This window comes from Pinus tabuliformis, chromosome 2_1, assembly GCF_031772625.1.
Source record: "Pinus tabuliformis cultivar Carrire ecotype Pingquan chromosome 2_1, CPIR1, whole genome shotgun sequence".
Taxonomy (NCBI): Eukaryota; Viridiplantae; Streptophyta; class Pinopsida; order Pinales; family Pinaceae; genus Pinus; species Pinus tabuliformis.
This window is the reverse complement of record NC_142299.1, coordinates 648,004,610-648,026,201: the sequence shown is the minus strand read 5'-3', so window position 1 is coordinate 648,026,201 and position 21,592 is coordinate 648,004,610. Positions and strand designations below refer to the sequence as shown.

The window sequence follows — 21,592 nt, the reverse complement described above, 5'->3', positions numbered from 1 at the left end:
ATGTACCTATATCTGCAATCACTCATGATGAGACGACATCAAATCTAGAAATATCCTAGTCTACCATGATGCAATGTTTTTCGCTTTTGGATGTAGGTGACCAGGAGCGAGGACAAGGCTTTGAAACTGTGCAAAGCACATTTCAAGCAGGGATGTGTGCTTCGGGCACTGTCCATGAAAATTGCGCAGGGGTCATTAGGAGGCTGAGATTGGAAATCCATATCAGCAGTGACTATCTGCGGGATTTGGCTCGGCTGGAGGGTAGATCTATGCAATTTTTTCAGGGAGACAATACAGGCAGCAGAGGGAGATTGGAAGCACTGCACAATTTCTCTGAGGAGCTGGTAGCAGACTACGGGAGGTTGCTGCCAAAAACTGTGCAGCGTTGGGAGGCTGGCATGTTGGACATCCTTGTGTTGTTTCCGAGCTAAGCAGGATGTTGGGCAGCTGGGATACTGCTCATGAAAACTGCATAGTTTTCAGGAGGAGCAGCAGGTCGACTGACAGGGTAACTAGCTGGAAAAACTGCGCAATTTTTTAGGGCAATGCAATGATAGGCAGCGAGTGTCTGTCCAGTGTGTATCCGTAGTTTCTTCATTTAGCGGAAGAGGGCATGCTTGGAAGCTTCTGCGCAATTTTTTGGAGGAGTGAGTACTGAGGTCACTACTCGGTCAAACTCTTTGATTGACCAACTAGAGGCTTAATGGTGTTGCTTGTGGGCAGTGTAGATTGAGATGGCTTGCTAAGACACTTTTGATGTTCTGGGTGACAGTCAATCGGGTCGACTCCATGATTGTGCAGTGCAGACTGCCTGGGAAGAAGCCTCAAGCTTTGTGCAATTCTAGGTAGTAGTAGATGTTCACCGAGAGTTGAGATTGCACAGTGCATCTCAACGAAGGTCTGACTGTTGAAGGGAGGTCCAGTCGAAAGAGTTTCAGAAAAATTACTAAGTGTGTGAGCGAGCAAACTTGTGCATGCATGACCTTGCGAGCACATGCTCAACATGACTCAATGACAAGACACCTCGAACCATCAAGACAACATACACTCAGTGTGACTGACCGACGAGTGCAAGCAACAAGCGCGACACTATGAGATAGACATTCGAACGACCGTGGCGACACTTGCACGACAATTCTTACAACATCATGTGTGATTGTCATAGATGTTTACATAGTGAACACAACTCAAACACAACCTTCAACATCACCATAACGAGGTCGCAAGAATGACATAGCAATCATCATGCTGAAGACGATAGTTGGTCGAATAAGTGAAAAGGAAGTAAGACATGTAGAAGAAACACATACAATGACCTTTCGTGTTTGCGGACATGCATGTTATTCAGGACAAAATGATATGACATTGACAAGTCATCCTGCAAACTCAACTAAGAGGTGTACTTTGGAAGGTGTTCTTTACTTACCATACTTACCCTCAAGATGATCATGCATCTGACGAAGTTTGCACGCATTCTTGATCTTTTCCATTAATTGGTTCCTTGGTCTTTCTCCTCAACTCCTTGGAATCGATTTCAGCATGTCACCTTTTCCTGTAGTCACCAAGAGGTACATCTGTGCAATTTCAGCGAACATTGACTGCTACTGGAATGAGGTCCTGGGAGTTCCGTCTACGCAGTTTTTGCATGCAAGACAGAGAGGGAAGCTTGGACAACATTGCCCAGTTTTGAGGCACATGATACTGCTGCGGGATGGGGGTCCTAGGAGGACACCTCTGCGCAATTTCTGAGTGTAGTGCAGCTGACTGCTCTACACATTTTTGTCGAGCAGTGGTGGCTGGGGTATCTGCGGGCTACGGGGTTTCAGCAGGCAAGGGAGGTTGGTGTCTCTGCGCACTAAGAGGTTTCAGCAGGCAAGGGAGGAATCTTGATGGTTGTAGAAGCAAAGCACACAATTTTGGGAAGCTATATGGGGCTAGGTTGCTCGGGAAAATGGCTAAGTGTAAGATCTGTGAAACATATGTAAACATTGGTAGGACTTAACTTCCATCGCACACGGACACATAATGACATAATATAGACCCTCCAGAATGCACAAGACATACTTTGCTTCATGCAAGAACCTTCGTGACAAGAGTGCATGAAGTGAGTGTGAAACATGTCTATGTGATGACAACCACTCATACACACACAATTCCTTTAAAGCAAGACAACATTCCCTTTGCATGAAAAACAACAACCCCTATGCCCAATGATGACACATGTTGCATAAAGATGAGAACGCGAACAACTCTTAGGATCAAGGAGGGGAGCTTGAAATCATCAGCTTACCAACAAGTGACCAAGGATGATTGATTGCAGGATCCAAGGTAAGCTCTGAAATTTGCATGCGGGCCAAAATTTTGGAGGGTGGTTGTAGCCACTACAACAGTTCCATAAAGGAATGGGTCAAAAAGCTAGCTCGAGATTTTCAAAACACCTCAACAATATGGAAAGAAGTGGTTGCAACCTCCCCCTCGATAGATGGAGAATTGGCATAGATAACAAAGTACACATTGGCTTGGACCCTTCGATTGGTAGTAATGACATGTATAGGCTCTCACCCCCACTAATTCTAGACTTGAAAGTTGGGCATACCATAATCTAAGAAAAGTATCTTAGGGAGTCAAATTTTGGATAGGCCACAATAACGGATTTCTTAGGGAGGAGATCATATTTTGAGAGGAGATGGCATAAATTTGGGAACACTATACTCAAAAGCTAGGAAGTTGTTTCAGAAATCTAAATGATCAAGAAGATCAACTCATTTTGTCTTTGAGTCCTACATGGAACTATGAGCCCGGACAAGGATCCAAAGTCCTTGTTATTGAGGACATTAACAACCCACAATCTTGTGGTCAATGATTCTCTAGAGGTTCAAATTCCCATCCAGATAAGAAATCTTCACGTGGTTATTGGTAAACAATAAAGATTGGACATCGTTAAAAATAGACGCTATAAGGAACTAGGTCAATGTGGTCTTTGTAAAGTTGACTCTGAGACTAACTCCCACCGCATTCTGATATGTGCTTATACTCTAGATGTCTAGTAAGAAATAGATCACTTAAATAGTTTGAAAAATGCTTGGAAGGGGAAATCGATTGAAGAGGCCTTCAAGTGACTGGTCCATGAACATGGACATAAAGAGATATAAAGGGCTCTATCTAACCATAGCTTGGGGAATTTGGCTAGCTTGGAATTCCAAGGTCTTTAAAGATAGGATACCATACCTTTGAAATGTGTTATTCAAAGTATGAATATCCTCTATGCATTTCCACAATACAAGGAAGGATGCATATCATAGCACTCCCCTAAAGAAACAATGAATAAATATTTTCCTTGGGCTTTCTTTAATGGAGTTTCCCAAGTATTCCACCTGAAAGACATGTGTAATGAACAAGGTTCGTATATTCAGAGGAATGCTCTGATACCAATGTAACGAACAAAGTTTGTTTACGCTCTGCAATAATCTTAAGAACACGTTGAAGACAAAGCCATCCATTGTAGGACAAGTAATTATATATAAAAAAAAATTGAATACAAGTGAGATGATTACAATGAGGGTGAAGACCTACTTATATACATTAGGCAGGCACCTCTTCACAATGGTCATGCCCTTAGAGATGTGCCAACTAATTATTACTGATTAGTTAATTAATCATAATATTTATAATTATTATTATTATTATTATTATATATACATACATATACATACATATATATATATATATATATATATATATATATATATATATATATATATATATATATATATATATATATATATATATATATATATATATATATATATGTATAACATTGCTTTCCTCTTCAAAAAGCTTTGTTCTCAAAGCTTACTCTTTTTCTCTTTTTTTTTTTTTGAATGTCTTCTCATCTTAGAAATGTCATCTTCATTAATACATAACGATATGATCCTTGGAGTAATAAATAAAATTATCGAACTAAGAATGGGCTTGACCATCCTAAATCAGTCTTTTGTGGAATCTTTTGGTTACTAGAAACTTGTGATGAATTGTTATCACTCTACTGAATTGTGCAAACTTCAGTATTATGTGGAACATAAGTTTGTTGTTTATGTTCTAAGTGATACAGATTCATAGATTGATTGAGATATTTGTTCTTGTGATTCAGATGTAGATAAGTAGTTCTTTTGCTTTGTCTTTCCTTTATAATGTGTGTGGCAATATTATGATTTAGTTTAGGTGACGATGTTGTTGAGTTGGTTACAAAACCCTCACTTGGGATGTTCATTGTCTGAATTACAACATCTAAGTGTGTCTTTTATTCAATTGACTTGTCTTATTATTGAGTTGTGATATTCACTGGATCGGTATTTATTCATTTCTCTTCAACTTGGACTTTTTCATTTGATGCTTCTTTCTCGATAGTTGTTGTACCTTGTTTTCAAGTGACTTCTTATCCTTCTCAAGCTTCTTAATTTGTGTCAGTAATTTTTCACTATGGTCTTTAAGCCAAGAAACTTCTTCATTTTTTTCAGAAATGATCTTGTCAACTTCTCTTTCATATTTTGTAGTACCTTTTTACCTTCTTGAAAAATTACTTTTGAAATATCTTGTATGTCTTTTGATGTTACTAAATTTGTCTTGAATGGAACATCTTGTATTGTTATTTTTTTTCTTTTTGTATAAAAATGTCAAAAGCTTATTTTTCATATTAGGATGAAGGACCCTAGAGTTGCCATCTATGGTGAGCCCAAAACAATGTCACTATTGTAAAAAAATAAGGTTTTCATGGTGAATTGCGAGATAAAAGTATAATCCCCAATACTTAGTTGTAGATTGTTTATGTCGTATTGTTTGTCACTTGTGTCAACAAAACTCGTTTCAATTACATTCAATTCAGGAATCACTAATTGGTTAGCACATTTAGTACTAACATAATTACTATCTTTAGTAGGATTGATAGAGATTATAATATCTCTTCCTGCGAGTGATCATTTGATTTTAAATAGTGTACTAACACATTTAATAAAAGTTTTAGGAAATCTGTCATTACTGATCTCCGTTTTTCTTTTTTTGAAATGAGCTTTAAGGTTTTAAAAATATTCCTCCTTTATACTTTCAAAATATCCCTTTAGAACTTAGAAATATAATAATTAATTCCTAATATTTTTCTATTATTAAATTTAATCACTCAAATCCTTTATATATAGGCTCAATACTTTTACCTCTTTTAGTGGAATCGTTGGATATATATATATATATATATGGATGGTTATGACTAATATTGGGTTCACCTTTCTTCAATAATATTAAATTTCCCTTTAATAAACTTGTTTTTTAATACTTTTTGCACCACATATATGTAAATCTAACCTTTACGTTCACACAAATTCAAAAGAAACACTTCTATATAATATTTACATAGCCTATATAATATTTATGTCTTCAAATTATGATAAGGAATCTTTTGCTGAGACACGACTGTACATATGGGTATATGGATGAAGGTGGTTGTTTAGATGATTGCAGTTGTACAAATGAATGAAAAATTAATGTATACAAATGGCAATTGGTGATTCAAGTTGAATGGCAGAGGGGTAGTGGAAGGTTGGGATTGAAGGAAGGCCACAGATTTGTTGGCGGTGAAACAAGGGGAAACATAGAGAAGACGGAAGGATCGATAGTTGGTCATACGTCACAGTCACTGGAGATGTTGACTAGCTGAGAAGGTGGCGGGGTTGTTGGGGCAGTCAATATAGAGAAACTTGCTCCAACGACTATGGCGGCTGGTCTGTCAGTGGCTAGTCGACCAGTTTGCTGTGGAGGCTGCTGACAGTGTAACGACCCCAACGATTTTCCCTTGCACGGGCCAGGTAAGAAACATGCAATATTTATTTGTTTTATATATATATATATGTTTTTGTCAAATTATCATTATTATTATTTTTTAATATTTTTTTATTTTTCACACATATATATATATATATATATATATATATATATGCTCCTCCCATATTTTGTTTCTTTTTCTTCAATTTTTTTTAATATATATATATATATATATATATATATATATATATATATATATATATATATATATATATATATATTTTGTTTTTTTTTACCTTTTTTTAATATATTTTTTTAAATATATCTTTATATGGAGAATATCTAAATACTTGTGTAGCAAACACTTCAACGACAACAAGGTTGGGAAATTTTATGGCCAAAGACCTGGATCGGAGAACGCACTCCATGCAGCGGTTGAGTGGCCAGAGGATCAAACGACTTTGATACCAATGTAACGAACAAGGTTTGTATACTCAGAGGAATGCTCTGATATTACCAATGTAACGAACAAAGTTCGTATGCACAGAGGAATGATCTTATACCAATATAACAAACAAAGTTAGTTTATGTTCTGCAATAATCTTCAGAACACTTCGAAGACAAAGACATCTATTGTATGACAAGTAATTATATATAAGAATATTTGAATACAAGCAAGATGATTACGATGAGGGCGAGGGCGAGGGCCAGCTTACATACCTTAGACAAGTACCTCTTCACAACGGTAATGTCCTTAGAGACATGCCTCTTCACTATTAATTATTAGTTAATTAATCATTAATCATTATTATTTTTATTTAAATTATTTGTATTATTATATATATATATATATATATATATTATTCATATGTCTGGTATGTGCTTATACTCTAGAAGTCTGGTAAGAAATAGATCACTTGAATGGTTTGAAAAATGCTTGGAAAGGGAACTCAATTGAAGAGACCCTTAAGTGACTAGTGCATGAACATGGACATAAAGAGATATAAAGCGCTCTATCAAACCATAACTTGGGGAATTTGGCTAGCTTGAAATTCCAAGCTCTTTAAAGATAGGATACCATACCTTTGAAATGTGTTATCCAAAGTATGAACACCCTCATTGCATTTCCGCAATACAAGGAAGGGTGCATATCATATCACTCCCCTGAAGAAACAATAAATAAAGTTTTTCCTTGGGCTTTCTCTAATGGAGTTTCCGCAGTGTTCCTCCCAAAAGACATGGTTGGAGGAATTCTACATTTATCCCCCATTCATGACATATTTTTATGGCTCTAAAATTAGTCTTAATGCTAGCTAGCTCAAGAAATTGGAAATTTTCTAATCCAAATTCAGAGAGACTCTTTACTTGTAATTCAATGGATAAAAGGATAATTCAATTTTCACAACGTCCCAGTCCAACCTCTTTTACATGACGTCATGCTTCCAAAATAAGCCTTCTCTCACATTTTTTTACACATATTTACAAGGACAAGAACTATGAAGTAGACATGTTATCTGAAGATGGAATGACATTGGAAAATGAGATCTAGAGGATCATCAACAACACTCTTGCACACTTCATTAAATATATTCATGGTCCTTGTTTTTAGTTTATTTTTCTTACATAAAGCTCTCTCATTAGTATCTCTCCTTGGAATGAAAGATTAAGTACCTTCACCAAGATTGGTTGAATTTTTTCAGTGTATAAAGAAAACTACTTCAAAAACCTTTAGGAAGATTAGTTAAACATTTTCTATGTATAAAGAAAATTATATTTCTTTGAAAATTTTTACAAGATTTGTATATAATATTTCACTAATATAATTCCCAATTTAAAATTTCATTTTTAAAAAAGAAATTTTAAAATTTGATGTGATAATGATTTATGAAAATTGCAAACTTTTAAAGACAAATTAGATAATTTCTTTACGAATAGTCTTTTCGGTAGATATCACATAGGAGAAAAATTTGTCGATGCGTTTCGAACCAGCTAGTGTGGTTCATCGTCAGGACCAGATGAAGGTGTAGATCATGACACATGTTTAAATAGAGGGCGATGTAGAGACCAAAAGATCATATAACGACTTGTTTATGGAAATTAATATTTTAATAATGATTATTAAGATCAAATAATATTCCTATAACGACTAGTTTAAGAATAATAATATTATAGTTTATAATAATAATTAAGATAAAAAAAAATAATAATAACTACTAAGAAGAATGATGTATGCAACTCTCGGGGCTCAATTTTGAAAACTTTTTTCGCTGCCCTCTGCCTCCCCGAGCTCTGCGAGTTGTTCGTGCTCTCACGGGCTGGTTGGCCGCGCTAGGGCTGCGCCCCTCTGCGTCCCTCTACCATGGATGAGCTGGGCTCATCCCAGGCTCCTCCTATCAGTCTTCCGTCCTCCCCCAAAGCTGAAGATGTCGCATTCAAGACTCTTCTGGCTTCGCTGCCAGCCAAGAAGAAACCGAATGCTTCGAAGTTTGTTAAAAAACTGGAAAACATTCCGGAGGTCTCCCTTCCTTCGGAAGGGCCGATCAAGGTTGCTCTGTCACTGGCAGAAAGGGCCCTGGTAGGTCAGTTCACTGGCCTTTGGCCTTCTCCCAAAGCCACAGAAGCCTGGGTCTGCAGAAACTGGAGACCATTAATCAAGCAAAGTGTCACCTCGTATTTTCTAGGGCGAGGTTATTTCCTGTTCGAGTTTATCTCAAAAGAAGACAAGGATCTAATCTTCAAGAACGGGCCCTATTTTATGGGTCCTCAAGGTCTCTATTTGAACAGATGGAATCTCGATTTTGATCCAGCTGAAGATGTTCCGTCAGTGGTTCCAGTGTGGGTAAGGCTTCCGAATCTTCTTGTGCATTGCTGGAACTGGGACTCCCTTCAACATATAGGCAATGCGCTGGGCAAATTCATAGATCGCGCAAACACCAAGGATCAATATGACTACGCTCGGATCTGTGTCGAAGTAGATCTAGAAGTGGGACTGCCGGAGGCTATAAAGATAAATGTAGGAAGCTGGACTCACATGCAAAAACTTGACTATGAGCAGCTTCCTTTCAAGTGCCGCAAGTTCCAGGAATATGGACATTTTGCCAAGAACTGCACAAAAAATGAAGAGGCGGTGCAAGGAAAGGAAGAAGGATGGAAGCAGGTCAAAAGGTCAAGGGCTAACCCTAAACTCTCAAACCCTCCTGGAGCTACAAAAGGAAAAGGGCTGCAGCCTTCTTCTAGTGGCCAACCAAAGGCACAAGAGAATGCGTTCACCCCTCTTTCCTCTACCTCAATCGAAATGCATGAAACAGAACAACAACAGAAGGAGGCAAATGAGAAAGAGATCCTTGAAAATTCCAGGCAAGGTGAGAGCACAACAATAAGCCCTAAGGAAAAGGTTACAGATATGGAAGAGGAAGACCTAGATTCAGAAGAATCTGAGGAGGAAGGAGAAATAAGAAACTCCCAAACATTGTCCCGCAGATCGAAAAGAGGAAGGAAAACTGATCGAGAAAAAAGAGAGCGAGAAACATATAAAGACAAACTCCAAGGCAGCCAGCCAACGTTGGAGAATAGCAAAGACACTGAAGATTACAAGAAGTCATGGACAAGGGCCCAAAGGGGCCACCTATTCTCAGAAAGGTAAATAATGAATATTGTCTCCTGGAATTGCAGGGGGTTGGGGAGAAAGCAAAAAGAAGAAGCAACGAGAAGCTTGATTAGAATAGAAACCCCAGATATCCTTCTGATCCAGGAGACTAAGTTGGAGGAGAAGAGCTTCCTCCAAGTAAGCAGGAACCTATGGAGAAAAAGTGGATGGCAGGTTGTCTCAGCCCAAGGTGCATTGGGAGGGCTGGGAGCTCTCTGGAATGAAGACAAGTTGGAATTGGTCAATGGAAAGCAGAATACACACTAGTAGCTTATGCAACTCATAAGCCGAGAAACAAGGGAGGCCTTTAGCCTCTTTAATGTATATGTGCTGATAAACGCAAGGGAAAAGAAGTAGTGTTGGGACTCAATCAAACTCATGGCTAAGGAAGAAACGTTGAGAAATATTATTATCGCATGGGATCTGAATATAACCCTAAGCTCCTCCGAGAAGAGAGGTGGCAGCATAGTAAGAGATCCAACGAGGGAATGGGTGGAGGATATCATGCAAGATTAGGATCTGCTCGACATCAAACCTCTGAAAGGTAAGTACACTTGGTCAAATAAAAGAATTAGCCCTGGCCATATTGCTGCGAGATTAGATAGATTTCTTATTCAAAGTTCCTATCTTCTCCTTGGTTTAGAAGCTAGGATGCTCATCCTGCCATGCAATATTTCGGATCATAAACCCATAAAACTGGAACTCTCAGCACATAGAAATTTTGGACCCATTCCTTTTTTATTCAGTGCTCTATGGATAAGGTATCCAAACTTTATGGATAAGGTTAAAGAGAGTTGGAATCGGCCTGTCACAGGGTCCCCTTTCTTTGTTTGGGAAGAAAAATTAAGAAGAGTAAAGGTTGATTTGAAAAGCTGGGCTAAAACTCTTCCAAATCTGGCTGATGAAAGGAGGATGGCCCATGCCTCCCTCGAGAAGCACCAACTGCAGATGGAAGAGGAGGAACCCACAGAGGAATTGACAGTCATAGAAGGAAATCTGCAACAAAAATTCCACACAGCTTGTCTGCAAGAGGAAGAATATTGGAGGCAGAAATCCCGTAGCCTGTGGTTGAAAGCAAGAGATAGGAATATCTCCTTCTTCCACAAGCAGGCCCAAGCTAGAAGGTCCTTCAACACAATTTCTGAAATAAAATAAGATCGAGTTACCCATAAGGATTTTACGAGCAACAAAAAGGGGTTGCCTTCTCCCACTTTGAGAACCTATATAGTGAAGTCGAGGGAATGAGCCAGGACACTATGTTCTTGGATGTTGTCCCCTCCAAGATCTCTTCAAATATGAATCAACAACTGGAAGCTAAAGTCACCAGAAAAGAGATAAAGGTTGCGCTCTATGAAATGGAGCCGGAAAAAGCCTCGGGTCCAGATGGCTTCACTGCCAGATTCATTCAAGTCTGTTGGAAAATAGTGAAGAAGGATCTGCACAGAATGGTATCCAAATCTCAGTGCTGCCAGAAAATTGGAGGAAGCACGAATTCTGCCTTTCTCGCCCTCATTCCAAAGGAGAAGGGAGCCAGCACCTTTAACAGGTTTCGTCCGATTTCGTTATGCAATATTGGCTACAAGCTCATAACAAAAGTGATTGCCAACAGATTGAAGGTCCTCTTGCCCTCCATCATTCCTGAAAACCAAGGGGGGTTTGTTCAGGGCCGACAAATCGTGGACAACATAATCCTTGTGCAAGAGGCGATTCATTCTAGCTTGCAGCGGAAAGAAAAAGGTATGGTGATCAAGCTGGACCTTGCTAATGTGTTTGACCGAGTTCATCACAAGTTTCTCTTTGGCTTGATGCACAAGTTTGGGTTTGGTCAGGAGTTTATCATATGGGTCCGGGCTTGCATCTCTGAGCCCTGGATTGCCCCTCTGGTGAATGGAAGAGCAACGGAGTTCTTTAAAGCCTCTAGAGGGTTGTGCCAGGGCTGTCCTCTTTCCCCTCTTCTTTTTGTTTTGCAAGCTTCAGTTCTGAGTTTTTATTTAGAAAAGTGCCAGATAGACCAAGAAATTATGGGTCTTAGGATCGCTCGAGGTGTCAAGGATATCAACCATGCATTGTTCGCTGATGATTCTCTTTTGTTGGGTGCTGCCTCCGTATACTCTGCCTCCAGATTCAGAAAAGTGTTGGAAGATTTCTGTGGGACTTCGGGCAGCAAACTAAATGAAGGAAAATGCCATTTTTATGGCTGGAATATCTCCAACAGTGAGCTCTCCTCAATTTCCAGATGTATGGGTTTCGCTGGCTCTGCCTCTTAGAACTCCTTCATCTATTTGGGACTTCCTATCTTCCAAAGGAGGCACTCCAGTAAAGATTTGTTCCCAATAGTTGAGAAATTTAAGAAAAAAATTCAGTCTTGGGGCTTCTCATGGTTGAACCTTGCAGGGAAAACAGTGCTTATTAAGTCTGTCCTATCTAGCCTGCCCATCTTCTAATTCTCGGCCATGTTGGCTCCCTCCAGCATCCTCAAGAAGATGGAGGAATGGATTCGAAGGTTCTTTTGGAAAGGAGGCAAGAAAAATGACAGAAAGATCCCCCTTGTCAGTTGGGACAAAGTTGCCAAACCTCTGCTAGAAGGAGGTCTGAATTTCAAGGATCTGAGGACTCAAAATATTGCTATGGGGGCTAAGATTTTGTGGAGACAAATAGCTCTGAAACTGGGCTGGGCCCAAAAGGCGTTATGGAAGAAATATTTCAGGGGTCAGAGGCTACGAAGCTTGGATGACCTCACCCACACCAGCAAAGGCTCTCAAATTCACAGACTTTGCATGCAGGCCTTACCACTGATACAAAAGCATTCCTATTGGATCCCGGGTAATGGCAAGCTCATTAATATTTGGACTGATAAAATCATGAGTGAAGAACCTTTGGGTGAAGTCCAAGAGCTCTCTGAGCTTCGAAGCTGGATGTTAAACAGTGGCATCAAAACTTTGTGGGATATTTCTAGCTGGAAGGATAATTCGTGGGTAGGCTGGAAGAAGCCTCAAATGTCGGATGCTCTAGATCAGGCGTGGTCATTCCTGCTGACTAAGCTGAAGGGAATGAGCCCGATGAGCATCAGGAAACAAGACAAGAGAGGTTGGGGCTCTCTAACTGGTTCTTATACTGTTGCACAAGGCTATGCACAACTCAGGAAAATTCCCCACGTCCCTTGCTGCCCAACGACTTGGCGAGGACTCTGGAGGCAGAAATGTGTGCCAAAAATCAATTTTTTCAGCTGGCTGTTGTGCCACAATAGCATTTTAACTGAGGATAGACTGAAAAAGAAAGGCTTCCTGGGCCCTTCTAGATGTATTCTTTGTCTGGAAAATGAGGAAAACGCCACTCATTTATTGATTGAATGCAGGTTCACCAAGAGCATTTGGGCTGATGTGTTTTCCTCATGGGGATCCTCTATTCATCTGCTAAACTTGATTGCTGGATACTTTGATGATTAGGCTGATCTCTATCTCGGAAAACTCCCCAATAACAACTGGTTCAAGGCAGCTTGGATGGTTTATCCAAAATTCATTTTCTGGCAAATATGGATTGAGCGCAACCACAGAATTTTTCAAGAAAAAGCGCAGAAGGGTAACCTTGTTTTGTCAAAAGCCAACGACCTGCTCAAGGAATTTCTCGGTGAGAAATTTGAGAAGCTGGGAAAAAATAACTTAAATCCTCAAGAACTGGCGTGGGGGAGCAAGCTCGGCCTTCAGTTTTCTGAGGAGGAGAGACAGTTCCAAACTATGAAAAACTGGCAGATCAGGCTTGCTGAGGGCGATTTCCGCATTTGGCTCCATAATTGTGACAGTTCTTCCTTGTTTTTTGATGGGGCCGCCAAAGGCAATCCGGGAATTGCTGGGGCTGGGGGTGTCATCAGGAATGCGAATGACTGCATAGAGAACAAGTATGCCTGGGGCCTGGGCCACAGTACAAACATGCAAGCTGAGGCCATGGCTTTATTGCAGGGTCTTAAGCATTTACAGGTTCTTGGTATTGAGAAAGCCAATATTCTTGGTGACTCCCAATCCTTGATTCGAATTCTTGTGGATAACACGTCCCCGAGGGACTTTTGGCTAGCAAGAGTGGTTGCCAGAATAAGGAAGCTAGTTGGTTCCTTTCTTCAGGTGAATTTTTTCCACATTCTTCGGCAGAATAATAAGGAAGTAGATGTGGAAGCCAACAAAGCAGTCCTCCGTCCTGCAGGCACCCGGATAAGAGATGGGGTTGAAGATTGGGATCCAATCCCTTAATTCTGTTTCTCATGTATTACTGTCTTTTACTTCAGCAGTTTGTCTGTATTCACAAGCATGGGAAATTAGGGACATAGGCTTGACTAACGGAGCTAAGAAGATTCAGAATATTAAGGTTAGGAAGGCAGTTTTTCTATATGTTGAGGATAGCCAGTTCATGGGCTTCCTAAATGTAACCAGCCAACAGGCTTTGATTTTCTTTTAATATCCGTTTTCGTTAAAAAAATAATAATAACTACTAAGAAAGATCGTAAAACATAACATTAATAAAAAACAAACAATCAAGTCAACCAAATATAAGAATAGAGTAAAAGTAAATAAATAAATAAATAGGAGTCAATATTTGAAAGAAAGAAAGAAATAAATTATTTTAATGTCCACAAGGCTAAAGATAGCCTATGGGACAGATTGCTTCTTCATCTGCTTGATGTATTCAACCATTTTTCTGTGAAGCTTCACAATAAATGCTCCCAACTTCTCGACAAACACCTCGCTAAATAGATTATCCCAAGAGCTAGCTGCCATCATATCTGCATAACTTTCCTTGTTGTCTTTGAAGGCCTCACATTCTAAAATGAAATGTTTTTCTGTTTCCACTTTTTCGGAAGAACAAAAAATGCATACCCTTTCTTCCCACACTTCCTTTGGCCTTTTCCAGCACCCCTTTTCACAACGGAGTTGATGAGAATTAGTCCTTAATTGAGCAATAAAAATTTTGGCTCTCCAAGAAATATTGGCCTCTATGTATGCTTTTGGTTGATGATTATGAGTGGGATTAAACACTTCAATATAGTAATTTTTCTTTCTTCCTAGCTCCTTATCCCATGTACGTTTGTGGAACTTTTCCATAACAAAAGCTTTTACGTCTTTGTTGTTTATGGGACACGCGTTCAAGCAAAGACCCCATTTACTAAACCATTTGTTATTTTGTTGCATCCAAGTTTTTTTGCTCTTGCACAATCTATCATTAAAGACAACCTTAGGCCATCTACCCTCTTCCATTTGCTCAACTTTTTTTATATGCCTTATGACTAATGCCATAGCAATTGCTTCAATAGGAGCAATCCCTGTTTCACTTAACAAGATATCATAAGGAACTACACTTTTAATCTTAAATTTGTTTGTAATCTAACACTTCTGAATTTTCTCAATTTGTTTCCAGTGCATGTCGGAAGTACTGCTAACCCACAGTTCATAACCATATAGAATCAACGGAATCACTAGAAGCCCAAAAAGACTTTGAGTGGTCTTCCAGTCCCATAACTCTGCCTCTCTACACTTATTTTGAAAAGCATAAAAGGCTTTCCAACCCCCCAAAGTTCTTTTCTTTCTACAACCATTCCAGTTTAGATTTTTGTTGAAGTCAATCCCAAGGTATTTGTAATCCGCAACTTCTTCCAGAATGTTGCCTTCAAAGTAGAACTTATGTTGGTTATGTTTTTTTTCTTAGAGAAGACCACTACTTTTGTTTTACTGATATTGACTTGCATCCCCACACTTCTACAAAAATGCTCAAGGGATAGTAAGTGCTCTTGCAAACCAAGAGCCAATTTAGCAATCAGAATAAGGTCATATACATACAAAAGAAGCCTTATAACAAACTTGCACAAATAAATACCATCACCCCCTTGCGAATTTAACCACTCCTCAAGCTTGTCAATATATAAACCAAAAAGGTTAGGAGACAATAGGCAACCTTGCTTGACCCCGATATTGCTTCTAAAACTTTCAGAAATGCTGGCTAAAGTTCTAATTTTGACTTTCACATCTTCATACAGCCTATGCACAACTGCTCTCAAATGTTTAGGAACCCCAAGTTCCTCCATTCTCTACCAAAGTTTATCCCTAGGAACTGAGTCAAATGCTTTTCTGAAATAAACAAAGCAACAAAATACTTCTTCCTTTTTCTCCCAAACTTTTTCAATGATGTGCCTCAAAGTTATGCAATGATCAACTGTGGAATGTTTAGGTCTAAAACTTGCTTGCCCTTTAGCACGCTTATCTCTTTCTTCTGCCCACTTGCTAATTTTGTTTTCTAGCATGCTTCGAAATAGCTTTGCAAACAAAGGGTTTATCATGATGGTCCTATAATTGGAGGGATTATTGACGTCACAACTCTTGAAAAGAGGTATTGCCAAACTAGTTGACCAATCTGTGGGGATCCCTTGTTGTATGATGTTGTTGAAGATTTTTGTAATGTGAGGTGCAAGAATCTTTGAGCCCCACTTTAGATATTCTGCTTGGAGTTTAGGTAAGTCTTTTGCTTTTCCAACACCCAACTTCTTGATACCCATCTCTACCTCTTGTATCGTGAAGAGTTCAGTATTAGTGTTGATCAAGGGGGGAGGGTCAACCTTGGGAACATGCTCATAGAGTTGTCTTGCATAGTCAAACCATTTAGAAGCTGTAATATTATTTCCAATTTGTATCTTTTTCGGTTGGATCTCCTTCCAAAATAGTTTGGGATTATTTTTCCTAAGGAATATTAGTTCTTCCCTTCTTGAAACCATGAAATCAACCTTTTTCTTGCTTAATAATTGATTGTACGATTTGAGCTTTATGTTATCCTTGTTTGACTCTTTCCACATTCTCCTTGCCTTTTTGCATTCCTCGCCAAACCAAGCATTAACCGGAAAGCAATTTGTTTCAGACTTCTTAATTTTTGTTCTTTTGCACTTTGCAAGTGCGCATTGAATTAAATGTGTTAATTCATGACTATGAAGGCTGTGAATTGTAATTTTCTCCTTCTCAAAGAGCCACTCTAGCGTCATTTTGAAGGTATTACAATTTTCTGGCGTTAAAAGAATTCTACCCTGTGGGAGATTTTGTTGGACATGTTGAATTTTTTACTCTAATTGTTTTTTTCCAATTCAAGAGAAACATAAATAAATTGGCTTGTGATCCGATTTCAAATCCCACAGCTGATCTCCAACCAAAACTTCTTCCATTTTCTCACACAAACCATGTGAGCAAATTACATAATCTACCACACTTACTCCATTGTAAGTATTGCAAGTGAAATTACTGGACTTTTCCCATCTAGTCAAGCCATTACAAATGTCTAAATCAAAGGCCTCACATAGAGTAAGCAATTGTTCACCAAAGAGATCACAGCCCTTGTCCTCTGAAATTCTTTCCTACTGATGATTACTTTCTTCTGTAAGCCAAATAGGGTCACAATCATCTTTACAACAAAGAATGCTAGCTTGCTCACTTGCAGTCCTAGCATTGAAATCACCCACTATAAGGACTTCACCTAGCTGCGAATATGTTGCAATATCTGCTTTTAAAGCTGCAAATGGATCTTTGTGGTCAAGCCCTCTACCTTTGTAGATTTTTGAAACTTGTGGCGCAAAATAGCATGCTGCAATTCTGATGTGGTTTCTATTTTCTGATATTTTAAACCAAATGAATTGCTTATTTGAGTCTTTTTTTTCTAACTGAATAAGAAAACCTTCTTTCTCCCTTACTAAAACCATGATACCCTCGTGCCCTTTGCCATTCCCTGCTGCCTTGTTCCACACTGGCATCTCTCAGTATCCTTCAAACAAAGGTGTCTTGCACCCTTCATGCTCATGTGTTTCTATGAGGCAAATTATGTCTCTATTTTCCGCAATAGGCCCTAACCCAAGTCCTCGTCTCCATGGGTAACCTCTGCAGTTCCAACAAACTAATCTTAAGGAAACCTAGGTATGACTTGATTGCTATTTATTTTGACATGCAAGACTCACATTTGAGTCTTTGTCCCTGTTTTCCCATACTGACCTTGTTTTCTGATTTCTTGTTGAAGAGTTTGTTGCCTCTTCTTTATTACCATCTTGTTGCTCTATTATGGAAGGAGGTCCAAATTGCGCTATCACAGCTTTGCCTTTATAAATCCATGCTCTCTTTCCTTCATCTTTTGTTGCCTTAACCTTTAAAATTTCCTCTCTTTTTTCCTCTTGTTGTTTTATAGTTAAATCTTCTTCTAGAAAAAAACGAGAACCCTTCAAGAGATGTTTCTTGCTTAGAATAATATATTTATTACGCAAGCTAGGCATAATAACTTTTATGGGTCTAGCTCTCTCCCCGTTAAACTTACCCACCCTCCATGCTTAATTAATGAGCCAAGATCCTATAACAAAAATAATAATTAAATGAGACTAAGATTAAAACAAAGCAATAAAAAAAAAGTAAAATAATTATTATTCCTACTATTATATTTATTTAAAGGCTAGTTTATGAAAAATAATATTTTAATAATAATTATTAAAATCAAATAATTTTACAATTATAATTTTATTTTTTATCAATAAAATTGCAATTTTTTTCAATAGTACTCCAAAAAAGACTTTATTAAAATTAATAAAAATTATAGTGCAGCATGTTTTTTCATATATTTGATTTAAATTTCTTAATTTCATATGATATAAAAAATTACCAAATCAATTGACATCTCCACTAAAATAATTAAAACATTTAAAAAAAAACTATGGAATTATCTTTAGTGCGACTTCTAGAAAACAACTATTCAAAAATACATTTTATTATTATTTTTATTCAATTCAATCCTACTAACTATCCTGACTAAGAGATATCCTCGGAAAGGGAGCCACTAATCTCACTTTTTCAAAGAAATGTCATTATCAAAAACTGAACAGTAATTTAAAAAATTTAAAACATGCACAAGCGAAACCATTAAAGTCGTCCCCTAATTAACCTACTACCTCCCAGCTTCCACCACGTACACCAGGAAAATGGCAACGACGTCTTTATCGATACTTGGGCATAACAGATAGTACCATAATTTTATATGTCTGAACTGAACTAGAGAGCCTTCGAGAAAAATAACTCTTCGAGAAAAATAATTTCGAGTTATTTGTGCGCCTGGTAGTGTTGACATTTAATGGAATAGGTTGTATAGCTATTAAATATTAGGACATATTGGAACATCCTGTTTGCCAAAATTTGCTACGCACATGGAAAATATCAACGGTGCATGTTGCTGGCCGGAGTTCTTGACTCAGATCCAAAATATTGGAATATTTTACACATGTCAAACACGGCTTTTCACGTTGATGAAAACGAAGGGAATTTTTAACTCAACCATACGGAGAGGGATCATAAGCTCAAATGTCTTCGGCCTGGGAGTGCCGCCACGAACAAAATGGATCGACTGAGCAACGGCCAAACCACCTGCAATTCAGTGGAGAAAGGGAACGATGGAGGTCTGAACTTCGATAATTCAATTTCCGATGCGGTCAGAACCAAGCTGAGGCAAATGCGAGATGTCATTGGGAAGGAAGATCCCAGCTCCAAGGTGGGTCGTTCAGTCTCGCTGATTTCTCAATATCTTATCTCTAAGACTCGAATTCAAACAAATCTTACTAAACTGCCATCAACACCTGGCCCAGTCCACTAACACTGGTGTCAAGTTTACAAATTTACAGTACATTTATGATAATTTAGTACAGATTGAGTAAGTTTAATGGCTAAGAGCATGTGCTTGCTTGGAAGAAGTTACATGTTAAAAAACAGATAGGTAGAGTTTGTAGATGTTGATAAATTAATATTGGCCTGTTGATGCCGCTTGAGGGGTAGGCGTCCCCAGTGCCCACTATGAAGGATGTTTCATCCCTTGCCAAGTCACAAGTTACTGCTAGTAAGGAGGATGTCTCGGCCCTTTCCAAGTCACTATGGGTAGGCCTCTTCTCACTATGAAGGATGTCTTGTCCCTTGCCAAGTCACAAGTTATTGCTAATACAAACGATTTTTCGCCCCTTGCCAAGTCACAAGTTACTGCTAGTACGGAGGATGTCTAATCCCTTGCTAAGTTTGCTAAGTCACAAGTTACTGCTAGTAAGAAAGATGTTTCGTCCCTTGCCAAGTTACAGGTTACTGCTAGGATGAAGAATGTCTCATCGCCAAGTCGCAAGTTACTACTAATACAAAGAATGCCTCTTCACCAAGTCACAAGTTACTACTAATATTGACTTATGGGCTATCCATACGAGCTCCACCCAATTTAAAATATTAAAAAAAGTACATTTATGATAGTTCAAAAGCACTTCCTTAAAAAAATATATATTTATGATAGTTCAAAAGCACTTGCTTAAAAAAATATATTTATGATAGTTCAAAAGCAATAACTTACTGACATATGAAAGTGGTTGTTCAATTGAGCATGCATTGATTTAAAGGCTTTCTTCTTCTTTTGGTACACTGTCTCATAGGCTATTTTTAGCCTCGTGGACATTAAAATAATTTCTTTCTTTCTTCTTTCTTTTTTAATGTTAGCAATATTATAATTTTTTTTAATGTGTCGAAGGGATTGTGAAATCCAAAGAATAATATCTATATGTATTTCAAAATCGTCATTGACTTGCACTTGGTGCTTTTTAAGGTGTTTCATGGATTGTGGACAGCTCAAATGAGAAAAATCCAGAGAGCTTAATTCTTCGTTTTCCTCATCTTTTCAAAAAGAATCTTCCAGCATAGCAAATTTTACAGTGATAAAAAGTTACAATATGATATGGATCTTCTGGCCTAAAAAATTGGAAATATATGATCCTCTGAGGACAGGACATACCACAACTTCATTTGTCCCTTGACAAGAAGAGTCTTTTTAGCATGATTATCGTGATTAAATACTAAAATGTGAATTGGAAATATGTGATGCTCTGAAGAGAGGACATGCCACAACTTCATTTGACCCTTTACAGGAAGAGTCTTTTAGCATGATTATGTGATCATATACTAAAATTGTGAATATGTATCTTCTGGCTTAATATGAGATGTCACAACTTCATTCGACCCTTCTTATTTTTCTTAGCCTACTCTCATACAATATCTTTTTGCATTGTAAGGTTGCATTTCACTATATCAATGCCAGTTGGGATTTCCTTCAGTTTCATTCCAACATCTTGCATGTTAAAGGTAGTTTTGACAGTGGCTTATCTTTGTTTTCCTCATACCATAATCATTAAAATAAATTTATATGGGACTTCCTTCAGTTTCATTCCAACAACTTGCAGGTTAATGTAGTTTTGGCAGTGACTTGTCTTCGTTGTTCTCACTGCATAATCATTGAAGTAAATTTTTTTGGATTAAAGGCGAACTTCATTTGTTGTTAAGAGTCTGAACTTGACAACAGCAGATGAAACTGGCCTTTTAGGGTCCCATCCTTTACGGATCCAAAGAACTGTATCAGTCCTTTCATGAAGCTTAGAACCCATTCCTGTTGTCTCTGTAATACCACCAGCTTCTGCATCTACTTGCTTATGTAAGCGGTTGTACATAATTTGATTTTACAAGGCACAAATGGAAACCACCATCATTAGTTGATTCACTATTGCACAAGAGACAGAGATGGCATCTATTACCCTGACATTCTCATTTTGAAACAGCACCCCTAGTGCAAGAGCAGCTAACAGTCTTGCTTGTTGAGTTTGAGTTTGCGTGTCAAGCAAATACTGATACAATGGAGCAACTATTGATTTTTCAACTGCCAAGAATCTTCACATTATCCTGTAAGCCTTCAATCAGTTCTGCTGCATTCTCCTAGTTCTGATGACACTTAAGAACTTCCAAGAGAGCCTCGACGGCTTCACTCTCTATCATGACTTCCACAATAGATGCACCGTAATCTTACCCTGCAAGAAAGGTATATAGGCACCTACGACGGTTGTTCTGTACCAATACAGTACTCTTACTAAGAAAGTAATAGGTACCTCCAAATATCTTATGGTGCAGTGCCAGGTCAAATTGTGAATCACTTTTGACAGCTCACAATCCCCATCAAACAAATAAACTCTGTTAGTCCACCAGAGGAGCTATTGGACAGAAACATCTCCATGCGCATTATGATTCAGAAACCAAAAGGCTGTGCATCTTCCTAAACTATCTGTGCAAGCAC

The 21,592-nt window shown here is 38.3% G+C and overlaps 1 protein-coding gene across 2 annotated transcripts in view; it reads left to right on the top strand.

Annotated features, from left to right (window-relative positions):
• LOC149202248 (uncharacterized) overlaps nt 1-21,592 on the top strand; it is a 207,304-nt gene that overhangs the window by 11,030 nt on the left and 174,682 nt on the right. The window contains exon 1 of one of the 2 annotated variants that reach the window (XM_089403140.1): nt 18,620-18,997. The exons of the other annotated variant lie outside the window; for it this stretch is intronic. Within the exon in view, the coding sequence (XP_089259266.1) occupies nt 18,845-18,997 (153 nt within the window). The 5' untranslated portion in view covers nt 18,620-18,844. Of the gene's footprint in view, nt 1-18,619; nt 18,998-21,592 lie in introns of those variants that run through there. 2 annotated transcript variants of the gene reach the window in all.